The 18192-nt window shown below is 51.6% G+C and overlaps 1 protein-coding gene across 1 annotated transcript; it reads right to left on the bottom strand.

Moving 5' to 3' along the window:
* Positions 1-5358: 5358 nt before the first annotated feature.
* LOC142906239 (uncharacterized) lies at positions 5359-18116 on the bottom strand. Its single transcript, XM_076053617.1, has 6 exons — positions 17143-18116; positions 16740-16922; positions 15788-15815; positions 11778-11884; positions 8535-8599; positions 5359-7264 (listed from the first exon to the last, which is right to left on the bottom strand). The coding sequence occupies exons 1-6, from the start codon at positions 17240-17242 to the stop codon at positions 5954-5956; spliced, it is 1794 nt and encodes a 597-aa protein (XP_075909732.1). The 5' UTR covers positions 17243-18116; the 3' UTR covers positions 5359-5953.
* Positions 18117-18192: the final 76 nt, after the last annotated feature.

Raw genomic sequence — 18192 nt, 5'->3', positions numbered from 1 at the left:
ATTCACAAAGCCGAACGTCATTAAAAAAAAATATCTAAATGCCGATGGCATGGAAACAGAACAGGTCGAGGCTTGAATCGAGGCATTCCATTTTTGTGATTTTGATAAATTTGATGTCGCATTTCCACTTTATTGTTGTTCACTCTCCCGCACACTGCCACCGCCAATTCCTTCGGCCAGGGAGTGATGTCGTCTCCTTGTCACCAGGAACCGACTGGAAACTCTGACGGCAGTGCAAGCCGTGGAAACGGCTAAGACAGAGCTACGTCTGAGATCCCTTCAAGTAACGTCTTGAACAAGCCACAATACTCGATTTAACTCGGTTTGTTTTACCTTAGCAGGTAGGGCCTAACTGAGCTGTGTAGCTCAACGACAGTGGCTCATCACGTGGACATTTCTCGCAGCCTCGACGCGTGGTGACGATCATTCTAATTGTGGAGGGAGGGGGTGGGGGGGAACCGAAGGACCTGGACAAAAACCCACGCCACCACGAGGAGGAGACGCAAACTCCAAATATCACGATCAGAATATTGATACCGGAGCAATCCCAGATGTCCAGTTGGGGTGGGTAACAACGTAACGACAACAAACAGTACAACCACATGATGGTAGTGCGTGTACTATCACGTCGTATATGCACTACTGTCATAATAGTAGAGCAGATATACAACAGGCATCAGGGCCGGGATCGAACCCACGGGCTCCTGTAAACCAGGCGAGGGAGTCAACATCTCCTCAATGTTCAGTTCCCATTAGTCGAGGTCCTTGGCACGCTGTCAATGATGCCCCAGGAACATCTCCCGCATTCACTCTGCATCTCCCCAAGTTTGTGACTGAACGTCAACGACTCGACGACATCCCACTAACTGTTGCTGTTCCTCCACAATGCAGCTCCAGGACAGGTCCCACCGCCATCTGTGGTGAATCGGTGAACATTCCCATGCCAGGGTCAAGGGCGGTGGAGACAGTTCGGGTGGGCTCCAGGTGCGCCCCACAAAGACTGAGACACCCATGGCAGGAGAGGACACACTAAATAAAAATATCCCCCCCGTATGAAGTTCTACAGACTGCAGGGGCAAGTGTTGTTAGCGAGCACCTGATGAAGGCTGCCTTTGTCTCCAGATACTCATTTGAGGCTGAGTCGACCAAGGGGAGGATCAGGACCGCTGCAGATAATCGTCACTGGTGGTGGTCATTAGTGGGACTCGAACCCCGGTTGCCGGATTCGTAGCGCAGCGCGCTAACCACAACACTGCCGCTCCCTGTAGTGGCGATCACACACAACAACAACAACAACAACAACCGCCATTCGCCACTAAGTGGCGGTGACGTCACCACGACGCTTGTGCCAGGCTATGTGCACCCTGAGGCCACGTGAAGTGTCGAACGCCCGCTGGCAGGAGGTCACGGGGCAGACCCAGGTGCCACGGGTCGACTGACTGAGATGACTGGCTGATGCACCACCTGTGCCCCCTACTGTGCCAACCTGCTGTGCTTTAGCCACCCGGCGCTCCGCTCGCTGTTGTGAGCGTCGCTCCTCCGCCCTCCGTTGTTGTTGGAGGGCGACTGCCTCCAACTGCCCAGTAGCATCCTTCACGAGCCTCCTCCACAGAGGCCGATCTTGACACCGCTGGTACCAGTCATCGGCAAGTCCACTCAGCTCCACGTCCTCCTGTACCACATCACTCCATCTCTTCTCTAGCCCGTGCCGCGCCCGCTTAGCCCCCTCAATCCGGCCAAACAAAAGCTGTTTCGGCATGCGGTGGCTGGGCATGCGGGCTACATGACCCAGCCATCGCAGCCTTGCCTGCCGGAGGAGCTCACCGATGGGACCCTGCCCAGATCTTTCAAGGATTTGTGAGCTCCTCACACAATCCAGTCTGGTTAAACCCAGGATGGATCGTAGGCAGGTCAGCCTAAATGTTTCTAACCGGCGAAGATGTTCCATTAGGGGGGTCCACGTTTCGCAAGCGTAGAGAAGGGAGGGAATGACCGTGGCCGAGAAGACCTGAAGCTTAGTGCGGAGCGACAGACCAGGTAGCTTCCACACAGCGTTACGCAACCGATGAAAAGATATTGCCGCTCGACTGATTCGGAGTGAGACCTCTGCTGTTAAACTGGAGCCAGTCATAAGCACACTGCCCAGGTATGGGAAACTCTCCACTCTCTCCACAACTGCCCCATCACCGATTGGGAGTTGTGGGGGCGGAGTGTCCGATGGTACAAAATACCCAGGCAGGTGCTTAGTTTTGGTGGGGCTGATGGTAAGGCCCCACCTCTTAGTGGCACGCTCCAGTCTCAGCAGCAGCGTCTCCAACTCCTCCTCTGACTGAGCAGCTATTACCAAGTCATCAGCATACATAACGTGGTTGAGCAATAGGGAGCCATCCCTTGACCGCACCCGGGCATCGATTAGCCTCCCATTATATCTGTACCATATGGAGATTCCCCCGGTACAGCTATTGAAGGCTTCACGAACTACGTGGTCAAAATAGATGTTAAATAATGTGGGAGCCAGAGGACATCCCTGTCGCACCCCAAGGTGTACAGGGAATGGCTCTGACTCCCGGCCACGTAGTTTTACCCGGGCCCGCTCACCATCATGAAGGTCCTTAATGATCGTGAGCAGAGGGTCAGGTACTCCAAAAGCACGAAGAACGACCCAGAGCCCAGGCCTACTGATGGTATCATAGGCCTTGACCAGGTCAATAAAGCAGAGATGTAGGTCTTGTTGGAATTCCCTACACCTCTGCTGTAGCAGACGGACAGAAAATATGGCATCTGTGCAGGACCGCCCTTTCCTGAAACCGCATTGGGGCTCCGCAAGCCTCTCCTCAGCGTGCCTGGCAAGGCGATGCTGAATAATCCTTGCCAGGACCTTTCCCGGCACACTGAGGAGTGAGATGCCCCTGTAGTTGTTGCAGTCTGTGCGGTCCCGCTTCTTAAAAAGGGGGACCACCAGGACCACCACTCACACACCCACCCACTCACACCCACTCACACACGCGCACCCACCCACTCACACACATCCACACCCACCCACTCAAGCACCCACCCACTCACACACGCGCACCCACCCACTCACACTCACACACACCCACCCACTAACACACCCACCCACTCACACACACCCACTCACACGCGCCCACACACACCTACTCACACCCACCCACTCACACACACCCACCCACTCACACACAAAGATAAAACAAAGATCCCCCATATAGCCTTAACAGACTGTAGGGGCAAGTGCTGTTAGCGAGCACCTATGAAGGCCGGAACGGTACACGAGGGGGTGGGTGGCCAGCACCACGCCCGACCGCCTGTGTCTCCCTAGTGGCAATGTTTACACACCGCACCAGGTACTCATTTGAGGCTGAGTCGACCTAGGGGAGGCCCGGGACCGGTTCAGATAATCGTCACTGGTGTTGGCCGTGAGCGGGAATCGAACCCGGGTCGCCAGGTTCATAGCGCAGCGCGCTAACCGCTACACTATCGCTCCCCACACACACACCCACTCACACACACCCACACCCACCCACTAACACACCCACCCACTCACACACACCCACCTGATGACGGATGCTTGTGTTGTGCCCGAAACGTCGTGATTTATTTTATACCTACGTGACTTTACCGAAAGATCCAAAGAGTGTGGATTCCTGCAGTCACGAAAGCTTCAAATCAAGACACCCACCCACCTGTATCCCCAGCCCTTGGGACATTGATGAGTGATGTACCCAGTGACAATTGCTGGGGTTTTCCCCTTAGTCACTCTTTTTCCATACTGCGCCTTTAATTTAAACATCACAAAGTGCTGCACTGTGCATGTAAAAATTCAGGATTCCATTAAATTAAAAAAGTGCCAAACAATATAACGAGTGAATGTAAACAGATGATCACATCTGTCAACCCATACGGTTTACCCCGTCTTCTCGTGTAAGGAAACTGGGTTTTCAGGTCCGTACGACGTACAGCCGTTTCAATACGGACGAAAATGTATATATTTTATTTGTGTTTCTCCCTTGTGATGTGACTTGGTAGGATGAACGTCGAGATGTATGAGGGCCACGGGGTATGTCTGAGTTGGTCTGTAATAAGGTAGGACACTGACGGGCATGGAGACACTGCACCATCAGTCCCGTGCTGCGCGAGTGATGTGATGCGCGTGAGGATTGAGTCGTGACGAATTTAAATAAAACATCGCCAGTGTCCGCTGATGAATAAGAAGACACATTTCGGACAGATGATCTCTTTGTTTAAATGAGTGGTAACCTCTTGGTCTAAATGAGAGGCAACCTCTTGGTCTAAATTAGTGGTAACCTCTTGGTCTAAATGAGTGGTAAGCTCTTGGTCTAAATGAGTGGTAACCTCTTGGTCTAAATGAGTGGTAACCTCTTGGTCTAAATGAGTGGTAACCTCTTGGTCTAAATTAGTGGTAACCTCTTGGTCTGAGTGGTAACCTCTTGGTCTAAATGAGAGGTAACCTCTTGGTCTAAATGAGTGGTGACCTCTTGGTCTGAGTGGTAACCTCTTGGTCTGAGTGGTAACCTCTTGGTCTAAATGAGTGGTAACCTCTTGGTCTAAACGAGTGGTAACCTCTTGGTCTAAACGAGTTGTAACCTCTTGGTCTAAATGAGTGGTAACCTCTTGGTCTAAACGAGTGGTAACCTCTTGGTCTAAATGAGGGGTAACCTCTTGGTCTAAAAGAGTGGTAACCTCTTGGTCTAAACGAGTGGTAAACCTCTTGGTCTAAACGAGTGGTAACCTCTTGGTCTAAATGAGTGGTAACCTCTTGGTCTAAATGAGTGGTAACCTCTTGGTCTGAGTGGTAACCTCTTGGTCTAAATGAGTGGTAACCTCTTGGTCTAAATGAGTGGTAACCTCTTGGTCTAAATGAGTGGTAACATCTTGGTCTAAATGAGTGGTAACCTCTTGGTCTAAATGAGTGGTAACCTCTTGGTCTAAACGAGTGGTAACCTCCTGTGAGGATTCCCTGGTTTGTGTGAGAAGTTTGGAACCCGTGGTCTGGGATGTTTCACCTCGTGGACTCGTTTCTCTGTTGTTGATCACAGTCTAAACGTTTGTTCTGCTATCTCTAAATTATAGTAGAACAATGATAAACATTTAATTTCACGTCGCGTCAAATTCTATTTATAGCGGAGCGACAAATAAAAAAAACCCTTCAGGAAATCAAACAAAAAATGTAAAAGCCTACGGGGTTTTCCCCCTCCCTGTGGGTCATGGAACCTGGCAAATGTTGTTCACGTGCATCACGGGGTTCATCAGGGGGCGTAGGTGTCAGAGGGAAGTTGTTTTTAGAATTCACACTTCACGACAGCAGCTCGACTCGAGCGATGGCAAAGTGGGAATTTAATCGATGACGATAATAAAACCATCAGCAGGGATGATCTGTGTCACGACCACGAATGGACCGGTCCACGCACAACGCCACAATTGTACCTGTTTGTTTGGACATACTTCACCTAACAATGATTCGTTTTGTTATTGTGCTTGCTATAGCCAGAAACGCCTCTCGTCTCCCGCACCCCCGATGAGCACGGCTGGCGACGTAGGGTGCGAAAGAAGTTTCAACATCGGTACACAGACACGGCGCTGTTGCAGCAGAGGCCTGCCAAGTTGCCACTGTCGGGGGCTGGGGCGATGATGTTGCTGCTCCTGCTGTTGTTGTTGTTGCTGTTGTTGTTGCTGTTGTTGTTGTTGTGTGATCTCAATCAAGTGGTTTGCAGGTCACATTTCAGCATTTGCGGCGTGTTTGGCCATGAGCAGGTTACACTGCGTGCATGGAACAGGGAGGATGTCTCCACAATTCTGGCTGTCACCTGATGAGGGAGGCTGTTGTTGTTGTTGTTGCTGAGGGAGGTTGTTGCTGTTGTTGCTGTTGTTGCTGAGGGAGGTGTGGCTCAAATCGTGATGGTTCTCTGTCAAAACGTCATGGTGGCCGGGCTCCTGGAGTTGAGAGGGAAGCTGTTGTTGTTGATGCTGTTGTTGCTGTTGTTGTTGCTGTTGTTGCTGCTGTTGTTGTCGCTGTTGTTGTCGCTGTTGTTGTCGCTGTTGTTGTTGCTGTTGTTGTTGTTGCTGCTGTTGTTGTTGAGGGAGGCTGCTGCTGCTGTTTTTGTTGTTGAGGGAGGCTGCTGCTGTTGTTGTTGTTGCTGCTGTTGTTATTGTGGAGGGAGGCTGCTGCTGCTGCTGTTGTTGCTGTTGTTGTTGCTGTTGTTGTTGTTGAGGGAGACTGCTGCTGTTGCTGCTGTTGTTGTTGTTGAGGGAGACTGCTGCTGTTGTTGTTGCTGCTGTTGTTGTTGTTGAGGGAGGCTGCTGTTGTTGTTGCTGCTGTTGTTGAGGGAGGCTGCTGCTGCTGTTTTTGTTGTTGAGGGAGGCTGCTGTTGCTGTTGCTGCTGTTGTTGAGGGAGGCTGCTGCTGTTGTTGTTGTTGAGGGAGGCTGCTGCTGTTGTTGTTGTTGAGGGAGACTGCTGTTGCTGTTGCTGCTGTTGTTGTTGTTGAGGGAGGCTGCTGCTGCTGTTGTTGTTGTTGAGGGAGACTGCTGCTGTTGCTGCTGTTGTTGTTGTTGAGGGAGACTGCTGCTGTTGTTGTTGCTGCTGTTGTTGTTGTTGAGGGAGGCTGCTGCTGCAGTTGTTGTTGAGGGAGGCTGCTGTTGCTGTTGCTGCTGTTGTTGAGGGAGGCTGCTGCTGTTGCTGCTGTTGTTGAGGGAGGCTGCTGTTGCTGCTGTTGTTGTTGAGGGAGGCTGCTGCTGTTGCTGCTGTTGTTGTTGAGGGAGGCTGCTGCTGTTGTTGTTGTTGTTGAGGGAGGCTGCTGTTGTTGTTGCTGCTGTTGTTGTTGAGGGAGGCTGCTGCTGCTGCTGTTGTTGTTGAGGGAGGCTGCTGCTGTTGTTGTTGTTGTTGAGGGAGGCTGCTGCTGTTGTTGTTGTTGTTGAGGGAGGCTGCTGTTGTTGTTGCTGCTGTTGTTGTTGAGGGAGGCTGCTGCTGCTGCTGTTGTTGTTGAGGGAGGCTGCTGCTGTTGTTGTTGTTGAGGGAGGCTGCTGTTGTTGTTGTTGTTGAGGGAGGCTGCTGTTGCTGCTGCTGCTGTTGTTGAGGGAGGCTGCTGCTGTTGTTGTTGTTGTTGAGGGAGGCTGCTGTTGCTGCTGTTGTTGTTGAGGGAGGCTGCTCCGGCTCGTGCCATAGCTCACGCAGTGAACGTTCTCCCTCACCACCACCACCGCCTCCTCCTCCTCCTCCCACAGCTCGGCCTGGCAAGTACCAGCCCAGGTACAACCACCACCACCACCATCATCAGCCATGGGCAATCCATTGCTGGATGAAGGCCACTTCTCACAATCGTGCGATGTAATAATCAAGACATCGCCCGCATCACAGGAACCTCGCAGGCCGTCCTCTCTCACGCATTCCACTCCCTTGGCTGCCGCTCCGTTCACCTCGGCCATCTACCGTAGGCCGTCCCTCTTTGCTGCCCGAGCCCCACTCCCTCCCCTCACAGCTCGGACCACTGACGTCACAAAGCGGCGGTGGCGTCCCTCTGACGCACGTGGGTGTCCCTCTGACCCACGTGGGTGTCCCTCTGCCCCACGTGGGTGTCCCTCTGCCCCACGTGGGATGTCCCTCTGACCCACGTGTGTGTCCCTCTGACCCACGTGGGTGTCCCTCTGACCCACGTGTGTGTCCCTCTGACCCACGTGGGTGACCCTCTGACCCACGTGGGTGACCCTCTGACCCACGTGGGTGTCCCTCTGACCCACGTGGGATGTCCCTCTGACCCACGTGGGTGACCCTCTGCCCCACGTGGGATGTCCCTCTGACCCACGTGGGATGTCCCTCTGACCCACGTGGGTGACCCTCTGACCCACGTGGGTGTCCCTCTGACCCACGTGGGATGTCCCTCTGACCCACGTGGGATGTCCCTCTGACCCACGTGGGATGTCCCTCTGACCCACGTGGGTGACCCTCTGACCCACGTGGGTGACCCTCTGACCCACGTGGGTGTCCCTCTGCCCCACGTGGGTGACCCTCTGACCCACGTGGGTGACCCTCTGACCCACGTGGGATGTCCCTCTGACCCACGTGGGATGTCCCTCTGACCCACGTGGGATGTCCCTCTGACCCACGTGGGTGACCCTCTGACCCACGTGGGTGACCCTCTGCCCCACGTGGTCGTCCACGCGTGTGGTGGGGCCGACGCGACGGGGTCCCAACCCGTGCCTCTGTACGCCGTCGAACCGTCGCGTGCCACCTCGCTCTCACTGCGGCCGCCTTTGTCTCCCCAGCGGCCGTGTTTACGCATCGCGCCAGGTACCCATTTGAGGCTGAGTCAACGTAGGGGAGAGGTCCAAGACCGGTTCAGATAATCGTCACTGGTATTGGCCGTGAGCGGGAGTCGAACTCGGAAAACCCGGGGTTATCATCGGAGCAGGCTCATCGAGCCGACGTGGCCTCGGACCTTCCGTCAACGTCAAGCAAGCAGTGGAGGGAGCGTGGTTACCACACGCTCGCTCGGAGTCTTACCAAGCTGCCCCCGTCCCTTCTGTCGATCACGTTGGCTACTACGACTTCATCACCGTCGCCGTCACCTGCAAAAACGGAACGTGCATTGGAGACAAAACGGAATGATTGTGTCGTTTCAATTCAACTTAGAAGTGCGTGGTTTTTTTTTTCTTTAAAATTGACCGTGGGAGACACGAGAAGAAGCGTGGATTGGGATATCTCCCAGAGCAGTAGGTCGCCTTTCGCGTTCGAGAGTCCCACGGAAGTGGATATCACAGAGCTACCCATCCGATCCCTTCAAGCCGCCTCTGTTTCACGTGTTTCAACTCAATTGGGATCACACACACACAGCAGAAACATCGCTCCACAACCTGGCAGGAGCCTCCTCTCAACAAGTCTTGAGACTCTCTTGAGATTGTCCTGGACAAGTTAGTGTAAGCACATAACATCGCGTAAATATTTATTTACTGGCCGCTACTAACTGGCAGTAAAAACAAGCAGATCGGCCCTTGTCAACACGTGGAAGTGAATGTTAAGTTCTCGGTGGCTAGGAGATGTTAACAACCTCGCCTGGTGTGCAGGAGGTCGTGAAGTCGATCCCAACCCTGCTGCTGCTGCTGCTGTGTATTGGAGTTTGCGTGTCTCTCTCTCTCATCATCACGGTAGCTAGGATATGTTAACAACCTCGCCCGGTGTACAGGAGGTCGTGGGTTCGATCTCAACCCTGACGCCTGTTGTATATTTGGAGTTTGATTTGTCTCTCTCTCTCCTCGTGGTCGCGTGGATTTTTCTCCGGGTCCTCCGGTTTTTTGGCCCTCCACATTTAGAGTATTCGTACGTTTAGAGTATTTGGCTGCTATGACTCTCCGCACGGTGATGATGATGATGCTGATGCTAAGCCGCTTCGTCGACCTGTCATCTGTGATTGCCAGGTCGCTCCTGAAAAACAGCTACGTAGCTCGGCGGGGCCTTAACTGGTGAAATATAAAAGTTTAAAATCTTGACTTTTCTTGAAGACCACCGCTTGTGTTGCGATCGAAACGTCGATTTTTTTTGTGTTATTCTGTCGACGTGGCTTTACCGAAAGACCCAAAGAATATAAAAGTTTCTACATCATTAGACCTCCTTTGCCAGTACCAAAATGTATATTATTAATATAAAAGTTTTCGTTTTGTTCTCTACTACAGCCACGAGGGGGCGCTCACGCAGTCGCTGGTTTTGATCTTCCACGAAGCTCATGCTCCACCCCGCAACGGCATCTTAAACCAAGAACTAAACAATGTTTCTATTTGACCAGGTGTAAGGCCCCACTGAGCTGCTGTGTATCTCTTTGTCAGAAGCGGCTCGGCTATCACAAATTAGAGCTCGACCAAAGTGGTTTAGCAGCACGGGGAAATGTAAAGCGGCAGCCAAATATTCTACATGTGGAGGGAAAAACGGGAGGAGCTGGAGACCAGGGAGAGAGAGAGAGAGAGACATCCACACTCCAATTAACATCTCCTAGCCAGCGTGGCATCCGTACAAACCATGGCGCACACGTGGAAAAAAAAATCTCCTGTAGTGTGCGACTGTGGTAATCTATAACAGACTGTGTAACGACGTAATGCCCCGATCCACAAATACGAAGGAGACATCGCAGCGATACATTCCGCTGCTCCTGGCGAGGTTGTCTGACTTCAGCACCTGCATGGGAATTTGTAGTTGTTGCTCTGCCTCTACAGCAGCCGCCATACGGAAGAAGAAGCAGCCGCTGGACACCTTTGTAGGCTGTTGTTGTTGTATGTCACTGTGTGTGTCTCTGTGTGTGTGTCACTGTGTGTGTGTCACTGTGTGTGTCACTGTGTGTGTCTCTGTGTGTGTGTCACTGTGTGTGTGTCACTGTGTGTGTGTCACTGTGTCTCTGTGTGTGTGTGTCTCTGTGTGTGTGTCTCTGTGTGTGTCACTGTGTGTGTCACTGTGTGTGTGTCTCTGTGTGTGTCACTGTGTGTGTCACTGTGTGTGTGTCTCTGTGTGTGTCCCTGTGTGAGTGTCACTGTGTGTCACTGTGTATGTGTCTACGTGTGTGTGTCACTGTGTGTGTGTCACTGTGTGTGTCTCTGTGTGTGTCACTGTGTGTGTCTCTGTGTGTGTGTCTCTGTGTGTGTGTCTCTGTGTGTGTCACTGTGTGTGTGTCTACGTGTGTGTGTCACTGTGTGTGTGTCACTGTGTGTGTGTCTCTGTGTGTGTGTCACTGTGTGTGTGTGTCACTGTGTGTGTGTCTCTGTGTGTGTGTCTCTGTGTGTGTGTCTCTGTGTGTGTCACTGTGTGTGTCACTGTGTGTGTGTCTCTGTGTGTCACTGTGTGTGTCACTGTGTGTGTGTCTCTGTGTGTGTGTCACTGTGTGTGTGTCTCTGTGTGTGTCCCTGTGTGAGTGTCTCTGTGTGTGTGTCTCTGTGTGTGTGTCACTGTGTGTGTCACTGTGTGTGTGTCTCTGTGTGAGTGTCACTGTGTGTGTCTCTGTGTGTGTCACTGTGTCACTGCGTGTGTGTCACTGTGTGTGTGTCACTGTGTGTGTGTCTACGTGTGTGTGTCACTGTGTGTGTGTGTCACTGTGTGTGTGTCTCTGTGTGTGTGTCTCTGTGTGTGTCACTGTGTGTGTGTCACTGTGTGTGTGTGTCTCTGTGTGTGTGTCACTGTGTAGCGGTTAGCGCGCTGCGCTATGAATCTGGCGACACGGGTTCGATTCCCGCTCACGGCCAACACCAGTGCCGATTTTCTGAACCGGTTCCGGGCCTCCCCTAGGTCGACTCAGCCTCAAAGGAGTACCTGGTGCGGTGTGTAAACATTGCCACTAGGGAGACAAAGGCGGTCGGGCGTGGTGCTGGCCACCCACCCCCTCGTGTACCGTTACCGGCCTTCATAGGTGCTCGCTAACAGCACTTGTCCTACAGTCTGTTAAGTCTATACGGGGGATCTTTGTCTTTAATCTTTGTGTCACTGTGTGTGTGTCTCTGTGTGTGTCTCTGTGTGTGTCTCTGTGTATATTTCTCTGTGTGTGTTTCACTGTGTGTGTGTCACTGTGCGTGTGTCACTGTGTGTGTCACTGTGTGTGCGGTGGTGGAGCGGTTAGCGCTACGCTGCGCTATGAACCTGGCGACCTGGGTTCGATTCCCACTCACGGCCAACACCAGTGACAATTATCTGAACCGTTCCTGGGCCTCCCCTAGGTCGATGTAAGGCATGGAACAAGACAACTGTGCAGAGAAAGGGGGGGGGGGGTCTCACTGTCATGTGGAGCGGTGTTGGGGGGCAAGGCGGATAGGATGTCGCGTTCTGTTGTTGTTGGTGACGTCTGCTTAGGAACCAGGTCGCCTGCGTAGACCTGTGGGCGTCTGCAAGAACACGGTCGACACAACAAAGACAAAGATCCTCCCCCCCCCCCCCCCCGTGTAGCCTTCACAGAGTGTTGGGGCAAGTGCTGTGAGCGAGCACCTATGAAGGCCGGTACAGCACACGAGGGGGTGGGTGGCCAGCACCACGCCCGGGTGCCTTTGTCTCCCCAGTGGCGATGTTTTTTAAACACCGCACCAGGTACTCATTTGAGGCTGAGTCGACCTCGGGGAGGCCCAAGACCGGTTCAAATTATCGTCACCGGTGTTGGCTTTGAGTGGGAATTGAACTCGGGTCGCCGGATTCGGAGCGCAGTGCGTTAACCGCTGCGCCACCACTCCCCGCAACTGGCGACATCTGGATGTCAAGTCCCGTGGCGCTGCTACCAATTACACCATCACTGCCGCAGCTTTCCAAATAGGCCAAAGTTTTCCTTTTTTTTGACAGCAACAATGTCTACATCGGATTGGGAACATGTAGACAATATGACTACCTCTTCGGCTGCCACTATGTCGAACAAATGTAGGGACAATTTGATTTCCAAATTCAATCACCTCTCCAGCAAAAAATCGAATCCACACACCGAAAAGATAGACGTCAACAAAGTCGTAATTAATCGCAGTAACAGTTCCATTTCTGATGGTCTGAAATCCGTTTTAGCTAAAGGTCTAAACTTTGCTGTCACACCGAGACACTTACCGGTTAATGATATCATTGCCCATGTCGACGTTGCACTCAAGGGCTTGAGTCGCATCTCTGCAGACGTAGCAAGATCTGAAATCGCTGCAACCCTCAAAAACGCTAAGTTGCCACCTAGCAACATCAGCAAAGACGAACGTTTTGAATTATCTCAATTAAAAAAGAGGGATGATATTGTCGTTCTCTCAGCCGACAAAGGCAATGCCACTGTCATCATGGACAAAACAGAATATAACAACAAAATTCAAGAACTACTCAACGATGGCAGCTATACAAAAATAAAAAGAGATCCCACCAACAGCCTGGTCACCAAAACGAACAAAATTATCTCTGATTCAACAGCATTAATTGATGAGAACAAACAGTTCTTGTTGAAACCCTCTGCTGCCAGACCACCAAGATTATATGGCCTTCCAAAGATACACAAAGAAGATACACCCCTTCGTCCCATCGTCTCTACTATCAGCTCCCCCACCTACAAACTGGCACGTTTTCTGGCTGATATACTGCGACCTTTCACTGGAAAAACCACCTCTGCGGTACTAAATTCTACTCACCTGGTATCGACAATCAAAGACATTTCCCTGTCCCCAAACGACCTGCTTGTCAGTTTTGATGTGGTGTCCTTGTTCACCAAAGTCCCGGTACCTGACACCATCGCTATCATTGAAGACCTGGTTCATCAAGGACTGCATACTGATGTACCCCCCCTGGTGAGACATTGCTTAACCAACACATACTTCACCTGGAATGGAACTTTCTACAAACAAACTGAGGGCACCCCAATGGGCTCCCCCCTATCTCCGGTTGTAGCCAACGTATTCATGGAAAAATTTGAAACTGACGCCATCCAGACTGCCACTCTACGCCCGACCTTATGGAAGAGGTACGTTGATGACACCTTTGTCATCTGGCCACATGGCCAGCCTGCTCTAGACCAATTCCGCGACCACATCAATTCCATACACCCAGCCATCAGATTTACCATGGAGGTCGAAAAAGATGGCAAACTACCCTTTCTGGATGTCTTAATTAAAAGGAGACATGATGGTTCAATGAGCCACTCTGTCTACAGGAAAGCTACCCATACAGATGCTTACTTGAAACCGGATTCCCACCACCATCCATCCCAGAAGAACTGCCTCATCAAGACTCTATACCATAGAGCCCAATGCATTTCCGACCAGGAACACATTACCAGTGAACTCAAGCACGTACACCAGGCTCTCAGGGCTAATGGCTACTCCGACTACACAATCCGCAAAGCCATCACTCCAGTCATGAAGAAGGATCCTCTTGTGGAGCCACTCAAAACCATCACCTTACCCTACATTGCAGGGGTCACTAAAAAGATCTCCAAAATCCTGAATAAACACAAGATCCAGGTCCGATTCAACACAGTACACAAAATCCGTGATTTAGTTCCATCTGTAAAAGATGCTCTTCCAGACATACAGTACCCGGGCGTTTACAAACTAAAGTGTCTCTGTGGTAGTAGCTACATTGGAGAAACCAAAAGACATATCTCGGACCGCATCCGCGAACATAAAGCAGACTTGAAACACGGTAAGACGAACTCCTCTGCCGTGGCAGATCACTGTTACAATTCAGTGGGCTCACATGACATCGACTTCTCCAAGACGGAGGTTCTTTGCAAACCAACTGGCTACCATGAGAGATTCGTTCATGAGGCCATTCACATATACAAGCACAGAGACAATTTCAACCGAGAAGATGGATTCAGGCTTAGTAACCACTGGAAAGATGTGTTAAATCATTTCTGTTCTTAATTAATTGTAATTTTACGATGACCTTCAGACCGCAGCTCTTTCGCCAGCATTGCCTCTTAATACCTCTCACACCACGGTTAATGGTATGGTTTACAACATGGAGTATACTAGGGCTTCGCAGCTGTCTCTCTCCCCCTCCTCTGTTCCGACCATGGACGAACTCGTCCGTCTGAACGGGGCCCGTAGCTATCCGTGGTACGGAAATTTGAGGGTAAGAATCCACCCATTTTTTCGCCATATAGCATTGTGATATATAACGACTTATGGTTGGTAGCTTAGCTGATTGGAGAATATAGAGTTTATTGATAACATGAAGGTAATTTATATTTTAGTTTTTATTGGTTCACTATATAGTACTGTGAATAGCTCAGATGTGTAGTCATTTCTGTGACCAGTCACCAGCAAATCACCCAGTTATTTCAATGCTAAATTCGCCTAGTTATTTCAATGCTAAATTCTCCTGTTTTGATTTGTACTAAGTGCCTCGGTGAATGTGTATGCTCTGACTTCAACGTAACTATTTCTGTAGCAGTTACAAGCGAATGCCTTAATTTAGCTATTTCAATGCTAAATTCTATGCTAATTCCTTTTAACAATGGGTGCCTCTGCGGATGTGTATGCTTTAACTTTTAACATAGCTATTTCTGTGACCAGTCACAAGCTAATCATTCAGCCTTTTCAATGCTAAATTTTATGCTAATTCCTTCGTCAAGGCTCTTTGTTCCTCTCACACAGCTTAAAAGCCGTGATCTGAACGTGGCTCTCTCACTCCAGCGCTGTCCTACCAGACAGTCTCGCTCCCTTCACCTGATGAAGGCCGCTTGTGTTGTGGCCGAAACGTCGTGAGAATATTATTGTGTTATTTTATTTTATCAATTTATTATTTTATTCTCATTCTACGTGACTTTACCGAAAGAACCAAAGAAGCTAAGTTTTCCTCTTTAAAAACAGAAATCTTTGCAATCTGCAATGCACGTGGTAACTAATCTATGCACGTGGTAACTAATCTATGCACGTGGTAACTAATCTATGCACGTGGTAACTAATCTATGCACGTGGTAACTAATCTATGCACGTGGTAACTAATCTATGCACGTGGTAACTAATCTATGCACGTGGTAACTAATCTATGCACGTGGTAACTAATCTATGCCTATGGCAACAGTGACTCTAAACGTGGCCGATCTCGGCAGATCTCGGAAGCTAAGTCGGTTTGAGCCTGGATAGCGTTTGGATGGGCGACCACCACCGTGCAGAGAGAAGGAGTAGCAGGCATTGTCAGAATCTGGAGGAATCCGATGAGCTATGAAGCTCTATTTCACAGATGTCCAGTTGTGGACAGCACCGGGCAATGCAGCAACATCCCCTTGTTCTGCACACCCCACATTAGCAGAACTCCACTGACACGAGCCTTACCTTGCAGCTGCCGTTGCATCAAATTGTCCTGCAAAACACACGCAAACATGGCTCAGAACGGCGGGGCGTGCAAGCAGGTATATGTCTGTGTGTCTCTGTCTTCTGTTTGGCTGAATAGAGGAGGCTAAACGGGCGCGGCACGGGCTAGAGAAGAGATGGAGTGATGTGGTACAGAAGGACGTGGAGCTGAGAGGACTTGCCGATAACTGGTACCAGCGGTGTCAAGACCGGCCTCTGTGGAGGAGGCTCGTGAACGACGCTGCTGGGCGTTTGGAGGCAGTCGCCCTCCAACAACAACGGAGGGCGGAGGAGCGATGCTCACAACAACGAGCGGAGCACCAGGTGGCTAAAGCACAGCAGGTTGGCACAGTAGGGGGTACAGGTGGTGCATCAGCCAGTCATCTCAGTCAGTCGACCCGTGGCACCTGGGTCTGCCCCGTGACCTCCTGCCAGCGGACGTTCGACACTTCACGTGGCCTCAACGTGCACATGGCCTGGCACAAGCGTCGTGGTGACGTCACCGCCACTTAGTGGCGAATGGCGGTTGTTGTTGTTGTTGTTGCATTGCCACCTCTCCACTGGAGGCCAAACTTGGACACATTTCACAATCTGCCGAGGTCAGGGATCGGTAACCAACATATCAACAAGAGCCACAATGCACCGTGTGGTGAATACGAGACGGCGGTCCTTAATAAATAACGTCACCAAGCAGGCCCTTAAAGAGCCGCACGCGGCAATGGAGCCGCAGATTGCCGTCCCCTTTGGCCGAGGTCGACCATCAGAACTGTGCAGTCGTAAAAAAACGTCGCCAAGTTTCATGCCAGCAGTTGCCAGTAGCTGGTCTCGGCCGATTCCTGGATTGTCCGGGTCAATTCCCGGGTGAACCCGGTGTTTGAACCCGGACAGGTTGGGATTGTCGCTGTTGTGCGTGCGGAGCGGCGCGCGCTTGTACCCGGCAGCTTGCGGTTCCTGAAGCAGACGATGGCGAGGAGGCCGATGACGACGAGGCTGATGGCCAGGACCGAGCCGACCACGATGCCGGTCTCGGCCACCTTGTCGCGTGGTGGTGTCGAGTCGGCGGCGGCGGTGGCGACGCAGTCTAAACCCTCTGGGTCGAAGCACGTCACCCTGAGCCCTGAGGAGGCCGCCAAGCGACAGAGTTAATGTTGTGGCCCAGTCGGGGACAGCCCCGCTCCTTATTTCATTTGTAGCATCGCCACATCCACAGGGCTGGAAGCAAACGGGTGGGGGGTGGCGGGGAGACACAAACTCCACGCGGAACGGCACCCGAGTTGGGAATCCAACCCGGGCGGTGAGGCGTGAGCATCGCCGCCACCCCGACCTTCGTTCCTCACCGGCGATGGCCGATTCCTCCTCCTGCGTCACGTCTCCGAACTCCAGGAGCAGCCGGTAGGCAGGCGCCGTGGCCCCCGCGAGCTTCGAGTCGTTGTGCATCCCCTTGGCAGCGGGCGGCACGCGCGCCACCAACGTCCACGCGGAGGGCGCCGCTCGGCCCCCTGGGGCGGCGGACGAAGCGTTCGACTGAACGATCACCGTGGTCAGGGCCCCCCAATTGCCACCGTTGTCGCCCCACCTCTTGAGACTCCACCTGAGCAGCGCCCAGCGCTTGTTGGCATCGAGGAAAACGGTGAACGAGGACAGCTTGGCGTCTGCGTGAGAGGGTCGGGGCGGATGGGTTACTCAATCAATTTTGATAATGTTGAAGTTCTGCACAAAACTAGCTACTCCTGGCCAAGTCTAATTCGAGAATTTACTTAAATTGAGAGAAGTAAAAATAATTTTAACCGTTCGAATAGCCACAGACTTAGTGTTGCTTGGAAGCGAATCATCAAATAATACTTCGTGTAAATGCACTTCAATAGGGATTACCGTTGGTCTGGCTATTTTAGTAAACACAATATACAGGAAGTACAAGATAAATGGGCCCGCATAATGTGCATGCATCATGTACGTTGACTCATTAATTCCCCCCTCCACTTCCCGCAAGAAGAGCACACAAGAGTTGTCACCACATCTACGCCTCTATGTAAGGAACGAAACAGGTGGACTTCTCTACAAATCTGGCTGTCGCCTGATGAAGCTAGCTGTAATTACTGGCGAAACGTCGTACTCAGATTGTAAATGTTGTGGCTTGGCTCTCCAACACACACCGGTGTGCTGTACTAGTAACGAATTGGCCACGTTCTGTTGACGTGACAACCCTTACTAGTTGGCTGTGTCGGGTGGTGGCGGGTTTTAACGACACATTTATATATTTACGCGATCTAACCCAAAAAAACCTGTATTACGGAAGGCTTACGCTAAGTTTTTATGTGTGCCGGTCGTTCCAGATCGGAGGGTGGTACCCACTGGAACGTGGATCTTATGGCCCTGGCACCACACGC

This window comes from Petromyzon marinus, chromosome 62 (assembly GCF_048934315.1).
Source record: "Petromyzon marinus isolate PM22_M1 ecotype Great Lakes invasive population chromosome 62, UKy_Petmar_22M1.pri1.0, whole genome shotgun sequence".
Classification (NCBI taxonomy): Eukaryota; Metazoa; Chordata; class Hyperoartia; order Petromyzontiformes; family Petromyzontidae; genus Petromyzon; species Petromyzon marinus.
Note: the sequence above shows the minus strand (reverse complement) of the source record. Positions and strands in the feature narration are given on the sequence as shown.

Coding starts and splice junctions, on each gene's coding strand:
- LOC142906239 (XM_076053617.1), bottom strand. CDS start 17,242: ATGCACAACGACTCGAAGCTCGCGGGGGCCACGGCGCCTGCCTACCGG. Junction 11,885..15,787: donor GATGCAACGGCAGCTGCAAG/GTAAGGCTCGTG, acceptor GTGTTCTTGCAG/ACGCCCACAGGTCTACGCAG. Junction 7,265..8,534: donor GAAGGGACGGGGGCAGCTTG/GTAAGACTCCGA, acceptor GGTACTTGCCAG/GCCGAGCTGTGGGAGGAGGA.